The 18,326-nt window shown below is 40.2% G+C and overlaps 1 protein-coding gene across 1 annotated transcript; it reads right to left on the bottom strand.

Moving 5' to 3' along the window:
* Positions 1 to 5,429: 5,429 nt before the first annotated feature.
* Positions 5,430 to 18,166, bottom strand: rnf114 (ring finger protein 114). Its single transcript, XM_007911807.2, has 6 exons — positions 18,006 to 18,166; positions 13,128 to 13,278; positions 11,792 to 11,898; positions 10,143 to 10,257; positions 8,104 to 8,211; positions 5,430 to 7,039 (listed from the first exon to the last, which is right to left on the bottom strand). Exons 1-6 carry the CDS (start codon positions 18,134 to 18,136, stop codon positions 6,962 to 6,964), a joined length of 690 nt encoding a protein of 229 aa, XP_007909998.1. The 5' UTR covers positions 18,137 to 18,166; the 3' UTR covers positions 5,430 to 6,961.
* Between the last annotated feature and the right edge of the window lie 160 nt (positions 18,167 to 18,326).

An 18,326-nucleotide genomic window follows, 5' to 3' on the forward strand; every position in this document is an offset into this window, starting at 1 on the left:
TCACCTCGAAATGCCAATTGTGCAAAAAAAAACACAAACACACGCACACACACACGCACTGTGCAAATGGGAATGAACAGCATTTGCATCGAACCGGTTACTCACTGCCCAGTGGACACCGAGATCACAGGTGCAGTGTAACACCGTCTAATTCCCACTGTAAATTCCCACGAGGACCAGTTATTAACTCTCAATGCACAATTCACTGTGTATTGCATCGCGACACAGATTGCCCAACGTCCTCAATTAATATCATCATCACCCCCCACCCACCACCCCACCCACCCCCCACCCACTGGCTCTCCTGCTGGTCTGCACCTATCTATGTGCAGCACTGGGGGTGGACCTGGACCAGGTGCAGTTTTGCTGGAGACAGGTCACTGCAACGACAGCGACTCTTTTAACGCCATGAACGGATGCAGATGCACAAATAGCACTGCGAGATGCCAATGCAAGACAGATCTTGTTGAAAGACGAGTTATTATCCAGTGAATTAATTATTCCCCCCCCCCCCCAGTGGGTGTGTGTGTGTGTGTGTGGTGGTGAGAGGGGAGGGGATGGTGGTGGTGGTGGAGGGAGGGGATGCAAACTACACTGATGGAAGCAAAACATTGGCACAGGACTCCCAATTGACTTCCTCCCCCATCCCTCCCCTCCCAAAAGTCGATGTGCCTGAGGCTGAGAGCCAGGTGTGGGGAGGAGGGTGCACCTGCCGGTGACGTCATCCAGGTGTAGTGACAGGGACAGGTGCAGGAGGTGAGAGCTGGTCTTTCTGGTGGGCATTTTGGAGGCTGTAGGGGACCCACGACCACTGCAGAGAAAGTTCCTGCTTCTGAAGGCAGGTGGTCACAGCAGATTCCCTGTGCTGTTTAACCTCAGGGCAACAGATTAACTAACCCAAGGAATATATCTATATATGTGTGTGTCTTGGGCTATTTAATCTGTTAATATATAAGATATTATATATATATATATCTTGGGCTGTTTAATCTGTTAATATGTAAGATATAATATATATATATGTGTGTCTTGGGTTGTTTAATCTGTTAATATGTAAGATATAATATATATATATGTCTTGGGCTAGTTAATCTATTAATATGTAATATATATAATATATATATGCCTTGGGCTATTTAATTTGTTAATGTGATATATATTTGGTTAACGTTGAGATAACACTGGAGTTATCAAACAAGGACTTGGTACTTAGCTGACAACGAGAATATGCACTGTTGGACACAGGCAGAGGAAAATCAGGCAAAGTGTTTTCAAGGTGGGCTGTGATGTGGGACCCCCCCCCCCCCCCCCCCCACAGCTACTCAAGCAATCTATATACATTCGCATTCTAAAAAAAACCCTCTTAAAACGATGCAATTTTACATCATAAGTTATTGCGATTTCGATTTAAAATAATAATAATCATTATTGAGATCATTTTAATGCGTTAGAGAATCAGAGACAAAAGTTAAGCCCCATCCCTTCCCCCACCCTCCCATTTCGGATTGTACACAATTAGAAAAAAAAGGTTAAAACAGGTGGATTTAGGTGTGAGATCTGGGATTTATATTGGACCTCGTCCGAAGTATAATTTAGAAATGGCAAAGCACAGAAATCTCGGTTAATTTTATGAAACTGGCACAAGTATAAGTTTCAAAACTTGGGGGGAGAGAAGGTTGACCATAGTTCAGTGTTGGTTCCTAACATTCAGCCCCACTTCTTCATTGTTCAGATGCAAAATATATTTTCAGGTAAAGAGAGTTGAGTATCAAAAGCAAAATGATTACATTGAAATAATGACCTTTTTTTATATATATCACTGGTCGATTCCTCAGACAGAAATATTTCACCCACAGTCTTATTTTCACCGTTATGAGCTTCAGAGGTGAATTGGAAAGTGGCTTTAAGAGTCATTTTCCTAATCCATGACAACAATCCATAAATGAGGTAGTTTGCATACCAGTGAACAGTCCATCATGTTTGCACAGGTACTCTGAAGAATTTTGCTCGCATGTTAATCGATCCCCCAGTGCCTTCGCCTCACTTCCTCCCTTTCCTCCCTCAAGGCCGGTCTCAAGACCTTTCTCTTCGACCGAGCCTTCAGCTCCCCTCTCGACTCTCTACCCCCTCCTCGCTCCCTCCCTTCCCTCCCCTCACCCTGACCATTTCCCCCCAATGCTCGGGTCCTGACCCAACTGTCCAGCGCCTTGGGACGTCCTCCCGACGAGAAAGGTGCTCTATAAATGGAATCTTGTTGTTGTTGTTGTTGAGAAGCATTCCTAGCATTTCTATCTCACTGCTATTTATTCGGTTAATTTCCTTATTTTTTTATACAAAAAGGTGTAGCAATTATAGCTTTAAGAATTGCAGTATATTAGCAACAGTACGAAAAGGGGACTTATTTTTTTTTAAAAAGTGCACCTTTTGAAATTTTACTGAATAAACTAGCATTTTAAAAAAGAAGTTTGCACTTACACGATGCAGCAGGCGTTAGCGATTGTATATTGTTATTCATTATTTAATGGAAGTGGTTTTATTTGGTTACGTTTCACATCTCCTGCAAAGGTTTCTGTAAGGATTCCCTTGTGCAAAACAGAGTAACTGTTGTCAAGGGGCGACATCTACTGGTTTCTCTGATGTTTCACTGAACTGGGTCAATGTGTGACACTATTCTCCACATCATCAGGTAAACCCTTCTTAACTTTTTTTAAAAAAATATTCAGACAATGTGGAAACAGCTCACCTCAGTTATAAACTATAGCTATAACTAGCATTTGTCTTAATAACCAACACATTTCTTCCCACTGGGATGCTGACTGTATGCTGAAATTCGAGTCAATCGCTGCATTTCTTCTTCACAACAATAATAATAATAATAATCCTTGCATTTGATATAGCGCTTTTCACGTCGGGAGGACATCCCAAAGCGCTTCACAGAACACACTGTAAAGTGAATTGACTGTAATATTTGTGGGCGAACGCGGCAGCCAATTGCGCACAGCAATGTCCCACAAACAGTCGTAGATTGAAAATGACCAATTTATTATTGTTTTTTGGTTTTTGGAGGGATTATTATTAGGCTCTGTGTGGAGTAAGGAAACTTGCCCAAGGTTTCGCCCTCTGACTGGAATTGAACTCAGGTCTCTCGCTTGCAAAGCGAGTGCTCTAACCACTGAGCTACAGGACTCCCAATAATAATCCTTGCATTTCATATCGCGCCTTATCACATCTTTGAGACATCTCAAAGCGCTTCACAGAATATAGCGTAAAATAAATTGACTGTATATTTTGTGGGCGAATTTTATATTTATATTCTAATAATCCATGAGCTTTTTTTTACTTCGATCTCTTACCAAGTTAAAAAGTTTGTGCTGATGTATGTTTTCACGGGTACCAGCAGTCCTCTGGTAGATTGATGAGGATATTGATTGTTTTTGGATTTGAACAGAATAGTGGCTTTGAATTTAGGGAAGTGGCATTGCATAGGACAGTTTTCGGTGATGTGAGAACACAACGCTATGCTATATCAGTGAGAGTACCAATATTTACTGTGATTCCATTGGGATTCATTGATTTCTCAATACAGGCAATCAGGGACGTGAGTACAAATGGATGTTTCATAGAAATACACGTTTCATAAAAATACAGAATGACACGTTTGAAGAATAATTCTTTAATAGGTCCTTAAGAAAGTATGGCTGACAGCCCAGTGACTACAAATGAATTGCTAAATATATAGTTTACTCCTTAATTCCATCAGACATTTTTGAAAGGCTCCCAAATTCTAAAGCATGATTTCACACATTGATGGCAAATGAAATAAAGATTATAAAAACATCATTACAAAACAATTATTTGGAGAGAAACATAGCCATTTACTTCAATTCTATCATTTTGATAAAATAATTGTATGTACAACTATCTTATTTAGGACCACTATATTTCTTTTCAATAATTCCTTACGAGACTTAAACAATCTGCAGCTACTCAACATTATAAGCTTACAAACTTCTTCAAGTGTGGTTCTCTAAGTAAACATTCAGTTCTTTGTGGTACTTTTCATAACATCATTTTTATTGATTGGTTAATTGAAAATCTGTAGCATGTTTTTAAATAGTGTAGTGATAAATTGTACAGCAACTGTCTTCAAAGTGTAAGTGATTATGATGATTCGTTCTATTACAATTGGAAAATATTCAGATTACAACATCGATAATGAAATCTGACATTGTCCAATTATTTTACCATTTGTATTTCATTGCTAATTATTTTAAAGCTCTTAGTTTATATATAAGTAAAATTTAATCTGGGTAACTGATATTAATTTACAGAAAGAAGCTTTTCAGCCTATGATGTCTACACTACTATTTTGCTCCATATGATACCTAATTAATCCCACTCTCCTGATCGCTCCCCACTCTTTTAATATTCTTTTTCAAGCATCTATCTTATTTCTCTTAAAATAATTTATGCACTCAGCCTCAACAAAGGATTCTACATTCTAACCAAACCTTTGCATTTTTTCCGATCTCCCCTTTAGTTAATTTTATGATTATCTTACATTTGTGCCCCTTTGTTCGGGATTTGCCAACCACTGTATGAAATAAAACACTAAATACTGGCACGGGTTCCAAATGATTTGGAAGGAAAGTAGATATTTGGAAAGTAAGTATTGGGAAAAGGTGGTGAGATGGGATTAAAAGAACTGACATGATCCAGTTCTAATAAACTGACAGAAGACAAGATGGGCTGAATGGTTTTCACCCATGCATTGTTAAAGGATATTTTTGAATTATGACCTTTTCTTTTTTTTGTTATTATGAGAAAATAGAATCCCATGCACTTACTTCCAGTAAAAGATGTCTCATGTTTACTTCTGCCAAGAATTGCGAAACTAAAACAGCCATTCGGCATTCATATGACTAATCAAACTCGTGATTTTACTGAGGCAAACTCAATTTGTAGCATTTTCTAACATTACCAACTCTCCTCAGACCTTCAAACCACCAAATAATTTGAAGTCATAATTTCTCAGTTCTGGTTCAAACATTGAACCAATTTTGTAACTTTGAAGTATAAACAGGTCCACATGTTCGGATAAGATTGCAATTAATAATCCTTGCCTTTGATACAGCACCTTATCACGTCTTTTTGAGATGTCTCAAAGCACTTCGCAGAATATATGGTAAAGTGAATTGACTGTGTATATTGTGGGTGAAATTAATGTCAGTTTTGACATAAAAGTCACTCTTACAATGTTTCAATGCTGACACCAATAGCATCATACTCCAAAGATAGTATTGCATATATTTAAATAAATGTCCACTCAAATGCCCCTATATTTAGACATTAGTAAATGTAAATTCACGTGTGCTTTGTTTTAATGTGTCTTGAACAGGAAATGTAGGCACTACTTAAGAGTTGTTCTATTGCTATTCATTTGACTTTATTTAATTGATTTTTAGGATAATTACAATATTTCCATCTGCAAGAGACATAAAAATACACAGTATTGGGCTGAGGTTACAATAAATGTCTAAAAACAACCTAATTGAACATGAGAGTATGTGCTCTAGTCTGTCAGTATTCATGATGAATTAATAGTGGTTTCATATTTCAAAATGAGCTGCTTTATAAATAATCACTTTAGTAACCTGGTTGTACAATAAATACACTCAAGCAGCAAAATTCAGGCAGACTGAAAAAATAAACTGTTTCAATTTTAACTATTTTAACCCATAATAGAAACTCTGTTCTGTTGAGGACAAGACATCTCGGTGTGGGTTCTTTTTAACAAAGTAAAAAGTTATCAATTAGATTACACTTGAACACTTGATTGTTATTTTTGGAGCAACATAGGAACATGGAAGAGAAAGGGGTCTTTCAGCCCATTGAGCTTGTTGCACCAGTTTAGATCTTGGCAGATATTTCGACCCAGTTCCCCGGATTAAACTATACATACACTGTAGCCTGATTTTACTGTGTTATTTTGACATATTAGGCGGTAAGAACTTTGTTCTGACATATTGTGAGATGTAGAGCATCGCAAACAATGTAAAACACAACATAAGAGCAGCTTTATATTAATCTCTAAACCCAATACTGCATTGCAACTCTCTGATCACACATGGTGTAGTATAAAAAAAAATCAATTAAATGCTTTGTGTTTTATTTTATTTGGAATATCATGTGAATTGATTGCTAGATGTTATATCACAGTATTCTCTTGTCCTGGGAAACTCCAGATGGATTCTGTAGGCACACTGGCTAGTTGGTCAGAATCTAAACAAAACACTGGATAAGCCACAAGAGATTTATACAACACAGACTACACATAAATTTGTAACATTAAAATTAATATAGTTACATATTGTATCATCTTCCTCCATCAGATGTAATGCTAAATTGCTTTTTGAAAAGACATTCTACAATAAAATATTCACAAACACTGACATTTTATGGGCCATAAAACCAAAGAAAATGCACATGGATATTATGCAGTAATGTAACAAAAAAAATCCAACTTTAATTTTTTTGATAAAACTTTAAATAGTTCATATCAGAATACTCAAACCACGGCAGTGTAATTGCATTTTAAATCAAAAAGCAAACTTACCATATCAAATGCACTTATTATTACCTGTTTCTAAACATTATGATTAAAGTGCTATAATAAACTTTATTCTAAATACACCCTATTGGACAAACTGTAAATTCAATAGCATTTTTATTATGCCTTATATAACCCAATAGCGTCAGAGAAGTTCATGATGACGGTAGACGTAAAGTAACAAAATTACTCTTTTCTTTCCCTCTCTATCTGTCACCATCATCACAAGTATTGTTTCTAAAGGAATCAAAACTCTGCAGTATAGATTTATGCACAAAGCCGTTAAGGTCATGATAACCTCAGAATGGAGATCAACAGGATGTCTGTCTGTCAGATAAGATGGTTCTTGGTTTAGAATCGTATACTTCTGTCCTTCAGAGAAAGTTCAATGGCTTCTTGCAACATTTCATCCTCATTCACATTATAATCCTGTAAAAAAAAATGCAGATTTTATCAATGAAAGAATCCTTAAGGCAAAGTGACTTGACAACAGAATAGCCGAGACCCATAAATACAACGGTGGTTAAGGATTTCAAAATTGACAATAAATTTGTATCGGAGGAAAAGATTTGTGGTACATTGTGTAGTAACATTGTTCACATTGTAATGCATCTCTAGACAAAAAGCTAGAGCTCTTGATTTCTTTGTTTTAATAATAATAATAACCCTTGCTTTTGATATAGGGCTTTTCATGTCTTGTGGACGTTTCAAAGCGCTTTACAGATTATACTGTAAAGTGAATTGACTGAATATTTGTGGGCGAAACGCGGCAGCCAATTGCGCACAGCAGTGTCCCACAAACAGTTGTGGATTGAGCAACCAATTTAAGGATTATTATCCCCAGAAAAGCAATCTGCCAATCGACTAACAACCGGGTTCCTACTTACTGCTAGGTTAACAGAGACGTGTGGAGCAAGGAAACTTGCCCAACATTTTGCCCGACTGGGAATCGAACCCAGATCTCTCACTTAAAGTACTGTTTCCCACTGAAATGTTCACTAAGCTACAGATATTTTATTTTGGTCAGACAGGTGTGTTAACGCATGCAGAAACCCAACTCCCGTGCTTAAGAGTATCCAAACTAGACAAGAGTCCCACATATCCGTGCCACCTACGGAAGGAGGTTTGCCTTTGTCTGGAATGATGTGCACACTCTCTTGCAGGAGAGACATACCCTGAGACGTCAATTCTGGAAAGTATTTGGCACACGTAGGCAGAGCCAAGAATGAGGAACCGCAGAAAGAAGATAAAAAGTTGCAATATTTATAACCACACATACTATTTTCTATTGAAGCATATTTAAACATGCACTTGTGTGATGCCAACATTAAAATATGAGCATCATAATTATTCCAAGAAAGAGCCCCTCTCTCAAGCTTGGTTGCTCCAAGCCCAAATCTGGTTAACTGTGATGCTCTTCCAACTTCACTTTCATATTTAATGCAAAAAACAAACTCCTTTGCACGCAACTTGCCCAAATTAGTAGTACATACCACAAAAGTATCGTATGAAAATTTATGACGGATTTTCAAATGTTGTATCAAATCCGCACTTTTGTAGTTGGGGTCTCCCCAGGGCATGGAGGAACAAATTGGACATACCTGAGGAGAAAGAAATGATGTATAATTTATTCCCAAAACACTTTGTGTTCTGAAGATCACGAAGGAGCCATGAACATGTGTTTGACCCGAATTCAAGAATGCAGTTCGGAATATTCACTCAAAATTCACTTGAAGTTCAATGGCTACTTTAAATATAAGTGTTCCTAACTGCTACCTTCTGCAGCTCCAAATGAAATGTAAACCAACCATATATGAAATCAGTCAAACAAACAAGCAAAAAACACAGTAAATGATCTACTACCCATATTTACTATGCTGTATAACAGCAAAAATGTGCATCCGAGGTTTCTAACAAAAGATCTTTTATGAACATAAAAATTTTACAATTTTTTTAGGGCTGCAAGTTATCGAAGTATAGGCAGTCTAAACCAATAGGCAATCTAAATTGTAATTGACATGACCAAGTGACAAATTGAATTCCACAGCCAAGGTAATTAATGGAACAAAGGAAGCAGTGTCGGGTTCAATTTTGTGGAATAACTGACTGAACAATTCTTACACCTCAAGGACCTGATCAAATGTGGCTTAAGCCAATGAGATGAACATAACTGAACCAAATTTGTCGTCTTAGTCAAAGACCTCGTGGATAGCTGGTCAGAAAAATAGAAATACCACGGTATAAAATATTCTATTGAGATTAGGCTTTAAAGGTGCAGTGGAGAAATTTAGCTTATGCTAAAATTAACCTGGTTTGGGCATTGAGTAAAAAGATCTGCTCCATTTTATCCTCCAGATCTCATGACTTCCATCTTAATGAGCATAAGGCTTGTCAAATTTTATTTTGTCTAATACTGCTGTTCCAAAAGAATAAGAATGTCCATACTTGGATATAAATGGAGTCACATTGATTTGCTTGCATGGTTTAATGAGCTCCCATTGTTTATTCTTTCATGATACATATATTAGGCAATCTTATGGTTTAATTCAATCAATTATTGTCTCCGGAATACATCGTACACAACAATTGAAATCTTGCTGACTGATCTAAACAATAACAGGCTGGAAACTAATATAATTGGACAATGATAAACTTGTGCATAGTTTAACAACACATTCATTTCATGTAGGCAAAGTGTATATGTAGATACCTATATACAAATTTAGTTATTCATGCAACTGCATAAATATGGATTAACTGCAAAGTAGTTACGCAACATTAGTTGAAATTGGTAATATTATATGCCTGTCCATACCAGATAGATCTAAAACAACCTTTAATAAAAATAATCATTGCATTCGTTATTGCACGTGTGAAGTTGAGAATGTTTCAAAAGGGCTTGACAAAGTTTCCGTAAGGCGTATTGGGGAGAAATTCCACCTGTGACTAGATTTACTCTATTTATATCACATTTTGGAGTGTCCAGCATTTGGTAAATTCTTAAATACAGCCTGAATTTTGAAGCTGGTTTCCTGCAAGTTCAAATGTAAGAACTACAGTAAACCGACTTCAAAGTTGACTGAACAATTTGCCCTGGGCATTAAAATGCTACCATTAAATAAGAGTAAGTCTAGATCCACCCTGGAATTTCTCTCCTTATTTATAGGTAAATGCAGCAGCCAATTTGTGAACAGCAACGTCCCACAAGCAGTCACGGAGTGAATGATCGATCTGTAGGATTAATGACCAGGAATACCCGGAGAGACTCCGATCTCTTTTAGAAAAGTGGTTCGAGATCTTTTAACGTCCACCAGAATAGGTAGACAGCATCTTTGATTAACGCCTCATCCAAAAGATGAGTGTTCGTTCAGCACTGCATTGAGGTGTCAGTGTGGTCTATGGGATCATAGTACTGATGTGGGTTTTTAACCCACACATTTCTGACCCGGGGGAAGAATTTTACTAATTGAGCTAGGGTGACAAGTGCAACCTTTCCAATAAGCCATAGCTTTATTCTTAAAAGACATATTACCATTTTTCCAAGTTCGCCTGTGTGTTTTGTAATGCAGTGTTCTACCAATCCGTCTTGGTCCAAGTTCTTGGCATTGCAGAATGGACAGGTGAAGGTAAAGCGATTAGGTACATTGCTGAAAAATACACAAAAAACATTAAACAGTTAACAGTTGTACCAGTAACCATGGAGTAGTAGGATGCCTATAAGTAAATATTTAATATACGGTCATATGGAGAGACGTATCTATTGGGAAGAGGGAGGAAGTTGAAGGATCCTTAAATACTGCATTTCTTTTACTTTCACCCAAGAATACTTCACGAAGGCAATCAAATTTTTGGTACTATACTTGAAGTGAGCGGTGTGAGCGAAGACAACAAAATAGAAATAAAAAAGGTGCGTTATGGAGGTACCGATAAGTCAAATTTTGAAATTATCCCAGAAGGGGGTTGGAAGTGTTAAGATTAAACGATTCAGCTTTTCAATCTGTGAGAAAAATAGGGTTACAGTCATGAACTAAACACCAAAATATCACCTCCGTGGCTAAAGCTTTTAAGACAATTTGAGTTTTGCCAATTTTGTGTTCATAACTGTTCTTTAATTGGCATAAGATGGGTGACCGCCACATTTCCTGCCTCTGACTGTACCTTACCCCAAATGCAACAACAACAAGATTTCATTTATAGAGCGCCTTTCACGTCGGGAGGACGTCTCAAGGCGCTGGACAGTTGGGTCGGGACCCGAACAGGGGGGAAATGGTCAGGATGAGGGGAGGGAAGGGAGGGAGCGAGGAGGGGGTAGAGAGTCGAGAGGGGAGCTGAAGGCACGGTTGAAGAGAAAGTGCAGCCGAAACCCTCGTGTATGTGTTTATCACCTCCTGCCTGGATTACTCAAACGCACTCCTCGCCGATCTCCTCAGTTCCACTATTCAAAAGATCAGCTCATTCTGAACTCTGCCGTCCGCATACTGACCCGGACCAAACTCCGTACCCACATCTCACCAGCTCTGTCCCAGGCTCCGCTGGTTCCCCATCACCGAATGGATCGACTTCAAGATCCTCACACTCGTGTTCAAATCCCTTCACTCTCTGCCCCCTCCCTACCTCTCCGACCTCCTCACTCCTCAATCCACCACCCGGCACCTCCGCTCGACTGGCACCGGCCTCCTGCTCATCCCTCGCACCCTCCACCCCATCATCGGAGGTCGCGATTTCAGCCACTTCGCCCCGAAACTCTGGAGCATTCTCCCTCAATCCCTCCGCCTTGCTCCCTTTCTCCCCTCTTTCAAGTCCTGCCTGAAAACTTTCCTCTTCGACTGTACTTACGGCCATCTCCCTCCCCAGCTCAGAATCAGGATCCGCCGCTGCTAAGCGCTCTGAGACGATACCCTGTGTGGAGGGCACTATATAAGTGCAAGTTGTTGTTGATGTCACATCCTCCCAATGCGATAGGCACTATACAAATATAATTTGTTGTTGTTGTTGCTATCTCCACTCATGTTCTAGAAGAGATATTCAGTTTGACTCAAGGAATTATTTTATAATCTGAATCAAACTATAAAACTAGCACGTGAGCTGCATTTTAGTGGCATACCTGGTGCCAGTCACTTCCAAAAACATTACAAAGGCACAATTTAATAGTTGTCCCTGAATGTTGTAATATACAGTCACCTGAGGCTTGGATGCTGATCCTTCATAGATGCTTTCACACTTTGAGTAATGAAATCTTTGTACTTAGTACATGTTGCATTATGGCTCCGCAACTTTTTCATAATAACCTACATAATAAAGAGAAATTAAGTAATTGAAGTTACAGTTTACAGTTAAAGTTACACTGAGAACGAATACATTTATACCAAAAGTGGTTGTTATGAATAGTAATCCTTGCATTTGATACAACGCCTTACTGGAGTCCTGTAGCTCAGTGGTTAGAGCACTCGCTTTGCAAGTGAGAGACCTGAGTTCAATTCCAGGCAGAGGGCGAAACCTTGGGCAAGTTTCCTTACTCCACACAGAGCCTAATAATAATCCCTCCAAAACCAGAAACAATAATAATTTGGTCATTTTCAATCTACGACTGTTTGTGGGACATTGCTGTGCGCAATTGGCTGCCGCGTTCGCCCACAAACATACAGTCAATTCACTTTACGGTGTGTTCTGTGAAGCGCTTTGGGACTTCCTCCCGACGTGAAAAGCGCTATATCAAATGCAAGGATTATTATTATTATTAGGATTATTATCACATCTCCGAGACGTCTCAATGAATATACACAGAATATATTGTAAGTGATTGATTGTATATTTTGTGTGTGGGGGTGAAACGCGGCAGCCATTTGCTCACAGCAGTGTCCCACAAACAAACCTTTTGCTCAGATTCTAATTTATTTTTCACCCCACTTGACATGGGATATGTTTTGGCCTCTATTGGCTCTACGAACACCAACAAAAGCATAGAATGTACAGTTACCAAGAAAGGTAGTCGATGGCCATCTGGCTGGCCCCAAAGTTTAAAAGAAAGACAAGAGACCACCATCTGAAACTACTTTTTCCGGATGCCAATTGCCTTTTCAAAAGGATACAAAGGTTTTAAGCAATTCTGCTTCATGGCTTTGTTCACTGTCTGTACCAGATACACTCCATCACCATTTATAGTCACACAGGACACGAAGACTGCTGATCACTGGGAGGAGGTTACAGTGTCTCACGGGAATATAAAAACTTAACCCTGAGAATTTAGTCTGTTTCCAATTCCTAAAGTGGTCAGTTCCAAAGTTAAGACTTTTCCAGTATAAGATAAGTTCAAAAGGCTGGAAAAAAAATTGAGAGGTGAACAAGAGACGAATCAAACACTCAATTTTTCTCTCTCCCCTATCCCAACACTATCACCGTGTTTCTCCCACAAAATATACAGTCGATTCACTTTATAGTATGTTCTGTGAAGCGCTTTGAGGCGTCTCGGAGACGTGATAAGGGGTGTCAAGTGCAAGGATTATTATATATCACTGACCTGAGTTCCGCAGCCACCACAATTCGAAGAAGTCATTTCCAATTTCTTCTCAATTTCAACAGCTCGAGCTCCACCTCTGAGAGGAGATCGGCACACGGCACAAATTGGCTTTTTCGGCTTCTGTAAGGCCAACAGGCATTCTCCGCAAAATCTAAATTCAAAAATAAAATCTTAAGAGGAGATTGAACCCAAAGAGGTGACGGCAAGATCAAAGTAAAAACTGTACCCGAGATGATATTTTTCTAGTTTAACCGATGTTTTAAGTCTCGCAATTTAGTTGCTGCGGTAAAATAGGTCAAAGATACAAGACTTTCAAAGGATGGGTAAGTTTAAAAATAGAACTGAATAGTGGTAGATGGCTTAGCGTCAAAGATTTAAAGGTTCTCATTCATCCCCACGTCAGGCTGTTTTATGTCTGGTTACAGGAAGCTGGCAGTTTGTTTGGAAATCCCCACTTACATGACATCATGAACAAACTTCCACTGTTCGCTATAGCAGATCATGAAGCCACATAAAGGGGACTCGAATACATGCAATGCATAAGAATATTTTACGTTTATTAACGGAGAACTTTTCCATTTCTGGCACCTAACACTGCTAGATGAGATACACATAGCCAGACTGAGAGTAAGGTGCCCCATCCCAGAAATTCTTGTTTTTGATTGCTACCTTGTGTGACCTATATGGGAGTGTGCTTGACTGTGTGGGTGTGTGACGACAATCTACCTTATTATGGTAACAGCGTTGCCAGAAAGTGAGCAAAAAAAAAACGTTTTTAGTTGCCTCTTGCATTGTGAACTCGCATTGCGGCTACCACTGGTTTTGTAGATCTCCATTACGTAATGAATTCCAGCCTCCAATCTCACAACGTCCACCCACCCTGAGCGCCCGAAATAGAACTGCTGTCACAATTAACAAGTTACAATGAAAGAAATGGTCATCGCAAGAGGTGCATTTCGGTTCTGGTTGTGATATACTGTACCCAGCGTCTGCAGGACTTTAACCCAGCCCACTTTCACATGTTTCACTTTCACGTAAAGGAAAAGTACCCTGTTACCGTAGAAATCCCAACTCCCGTCATCCTGAATGCGTTCCTATCACTTTCTGATATCGTCCGATAAGACACCAAACAAATTCAAATATTTGATGTGCACATATCATTATGCCTGAATGTTTTTTTGGGGCAAAATAAAATAATTATTTTCAAAAGAAAGTACTGATCCAATATCTGGCATTGTAAAGGAGAGCCATTTTGAAACTGTCGCTAAATAGCTGGGCTACCCCATAAAAAGTGGAACAACAAAGTTCCTTAAAACAGCCATCATTTCTGTGTGCTGCATACGCAATATATGTAGTGCGCAGGAAGCGATAGCAGTGGCAGATGTACCTCATGTCATGTTAGTGGGATCCACAATACCCTGAGATATAGGGTGAGAATGCTCTGTTGAAGGGTTTTCCTGCATAAGAATTCTAGCAACCTCTTGCGCTTTAAAAGTCTAAGCCCAAATGAATAATACAATTCTTTGAAATATTTATTAAGCACCCATTCACAAATCTTTGCAGTTTTGCATTCTCCCCACTGGCCTGTTCTATTATTGAAACTCCCATTATAAACCAGGTCACACAAGTCTATTACCACATAGTTTGGCTTTACAAAAGAAATTCACTCACTGCATCTCTAAGCAACATGTCATAAGTCTGTCTACTGGTAGCAAATATATAATAATAATAATAATAATCCTTGCATTTGATATAGCGCTTTTCACGTCGGGAGGACGTCCCATAGCGCTTCACAGAACACACTGTAAAGTGAATTGACTGTATATTTGTGGGCGAACGCGGCAGCCAATTGCGCACAGCAATGTCCCACAAACAGTCATAGATTGAAAATGACCAATTTATTATTGTTTTTGGTTTTGGAGGGATTATTATTAGGTGTGTGGAGTAAGGAAACTTGCCCAAGGTTTCGCCCTCTGCCGGGAATTGAATTCAGGTCTCTCGCTTGCAAAGCGAGTGCTCTAACCACTGAGCTACAGGACTCCATAATAATAATCCTTGCATTTTTCATGTCTTCTAGGCGTCTCAAAGCGCTTCACAGAATATACTGTAAAGTGAGTTGACTGTACATTTGTGGGCAAAACGAGGCAGCCAATTGCACACAGCAGTGTCCCACAAACAGTCATGAATTGAAATGACCAATTTTATTATTGGTTTTTTTCTTGAGGGATTATATCAGCCGTGTGGAGTAAGAAAACATGCCCAAGGTTTAGCCCTGCCAGGAACTGAACCCAGGTCTCTCGCTAGCGAGGCGAGTGCTCTAACCACTGAGTTACAGGACTCCTAAATATAACACCCATATTATATGCTATTGAAATTTTTCATTACTATATTTCTATTTACAAAATGTGTCATATACAATATATACTTTTGATCTAATCCATTGGGATGTTAAAAACCTAATCTTGTTTATATTTTTCGATTAGAAACATTAAAATAGTTGTCATTTGGCAACTCTCCTGTGGATCAATAGATATCCCCAAAACAACATGGTTGAGTGGATTTAATTTGTAAAGCCAACATCTGAATAGTTGATTCATTTCATTTATAATCAACATCTTACCAAAGAAAGCACAGTAGAATAAATAAAATAAATAAAAGCTAACATGATTGGGTTTACTATCTCACACATAGTTAATTAGAGGAAATACCAAACGGAGTGTACTCCCATTAGAAAAAAGGAAGGCATATAAACACACACATACACACACACATCTACTTCGCTAACCCCCTTCATTTTTTTTTTAATGAGCACATTTTTTCTTATAAGCCTGATTTGCAAGATCTAGGTGGCAATGGGATTGTTATCCAGAGAGAAATTCCTGTGGATCATTGACGATCCTTATTAGGGATTCCATTAAAAAAATACCACAAATTCAACACAGCTTTTCTAAATGTGGCTGCACCTGCAAAACGTTAGAAATAATATTTCTACCTATCGTCAAACGCTCTCAAAATGCAATCCATTCGATTAGCTTCGTGGATGACAGCTTTGCATTGCCTGGAAGCTAATGACGAATTATCGCACCCAAATTATTTTGCATTCACAGGTGCAGAAGGGAAAAGGATATCTTTATTTTGCGCACATTTTAACAGTTGCTCGTTTCGATATGCATACCTTGCCACATCTTCTTTGCATAACGTTTCCTGAAACGTCGCTGCATTTTTTTAAAAAAAAAAAGTCCATTCTTTGGAGTCACAATTGGCGCCTTTGTCATGTCATACGGTATGTCAGACAAAGGTAAATTAAATTATTGACAGGGGGCCTATTAAAGAGTACAGATCAAAACTGCTTTCTTCGTCCGGTCTACGGGAGTGTTTCCTCATATAAAGCTGCAACTTTTATCAGCTGGTCCTAAGAAGGGCCGGGAGCTCAGCTTGACGATTTTGCTTGATGTGGCCATCAAGATGACACAAAAAATTGCACAGAAAATAAAATAATAAAATAATAAAACAGAAGGCAACTGAAGCAGAGCAGATACATGAAGAGGCAGAGAGCAGAATACATTGAGAGGAGGGGGAGAGCAGACACAGTGAGAGGAGGGGGAGAGCAGATACATTGAGAGGAGGGGGAGAGCAAATACAGTGAGAGAAGGGGGAGAGCAGATACATTGAGAGGAGGGGGAGAGCAGAGATACACTGAGGAGGGGGAGAGCAGAGATACACTGAGGAGGGGGAGAGCAGATACATGAAGAGGCAGAGAGCAGATACATTGAGAGGAGGGGGAGAGGAGAGACATTGAGAGGAGGGGGAGAGCAGATACAGTGAGAGGAGGGGGAGAGCAGAGATACACTGAGGAGGGGGAGAGCAGACACACTGAGAGGAGGGGGAGAGCAGAGACATTGAGAGGAGGGGGAGAGCAGATACAGTGAGAGGAGGGGGAGAGCAGAGATACACTGAGGAGGGGGAGAGCAGAGATACACTGAGAGGAGGGGGAGAGCAGATACAGTGAGAGGAGGGGGAGAGCAGAGATACACTGAGGAGGGGGAGAGCAGATACATTGAGAGGAGGGGGAGAGCAGAGATACACTGAGGAGGGGGAGAGCAGACACAGTGAGAGGAGGGGGAGAGCAGATACAGTGAGAGGAGGGGGAGAGCAGATACACTGAGAGGAGGAGAGCCCCCAATTGCAAAGGGAAATCGAAACTGATAATATTTTAGGCAGTGGGAAAGGTTACTGGTGGTGAGGGAGGGGGAGGAGGGGGTGAGGGAGGAGGGGGTGAGGGAGGAGGGAGGGGGTGAGGGAGGGAGTGAGTGAGGGAGGGGTGGGTGGGTGGGGGGGGGGGGAGGGGGTTGGGTACCAAAAAAAAAGGGGCTTTAAGAAAATTAACAGAATTAATATTAATAATAACGATCCAAAAAAAAAAAGGAGAGGTGGGGAGGGGGGGAATAAAACCTGTTTAATAAATCAGGTGACCCCCCGCCCACCCCCCTCCCTCCCCCCCTCTCCCTCTCCCTCCTCTTCTCCCCCAGTATTAAAGATGGACAGAAGGAAGGAATTTGATGATTTTTTTTGGGGGGGGGATCATAAATAAACTTCGGTGGTGAGGAGTGGGGGGTGGAGGGGGGGATATATATCCTGTCGTTGCTGAGAGAAAAAAAAGACCCCCACACCCCCCCCCCCCACCCCCACACACACACACACACAAAAAAAGAAGGGGAGAGAGAGAGAGAGAAAAAACACACACACACACGACACACACACACACAGACAGTCACCAGACGCGCAACGAATGGTAAATGTTTTTTTTCCTTCTTCTTTCTTTTCTCTTTCTCTCTCTCTTTCTCTCTCTCTCTCTCTCTCTCTCACTGAGTGACTTACACGTGCGAACACTCGATCCTCATCGGGTTCTCGTAGATCTCCAAACACACCGGACAGGTCAGAGCGGTTTTGTCCACATCGTCTCTGCGGCCGAACGCCGCCGCCGCCGCCTCTCCCCAACTCACCGCCATTTCTGCTGAGAGAGAGAGAGATATATAAATAAATAATAAAACAACTCTCTCTCTCTCTCGTCTGTTTCCGCAAACGTCAGACGCAGACACACACAGAGGGGGGGGGGGGGGGGGGATGGGGGGGGGAGGGGGGGGGGGGGAGGGGGGATGGGGGGGGGGGGGGGGGGGGGGGGGGGGGGGGGGGGGGGGG

Source organism: Callorhinchus milii, unplaced genomic scaffold, assembly GCF_018977255.1.
Source record: "Callorhinchus milii isolate IMCB2004 unplaced genomic scaffold, IMCB_Cmil_1.0 Scaffold18, whole genome shotgun sequence".
Taxonomy (NCBI): Eukaryota; Metazoa; Chordata; class Chondrichthyes; order Chimaeriformes; family Callorhinchidae; genus Callorhinchus; species Callorhinchus milii.

Bases quoted from the DNA above. Each gene is read 5' to 3' on its own strand.
- rnf114 (XM_007911807.2), bottom strand. From the start codon at position 18,136: ATGGCGGTGAGTTGGGGAGAGGCGGCGGCGGCGGCGTTCGGCCGCAGA. The intron at 11,899-13,127 runs GTCAGTGATATA...TTTATTATGTAG, and splicing joins GTGGTGGCTGCGGAACTCAG to GTTATTATGAAAAAGTTGCG. The intron at 10,258-11,791 runs GTGACTGTATAT...TGTATTTTTCAG, and splicing joins GATCAGCATCCAAGCCTCAG to CAATGTACCTAATCGCTTTA.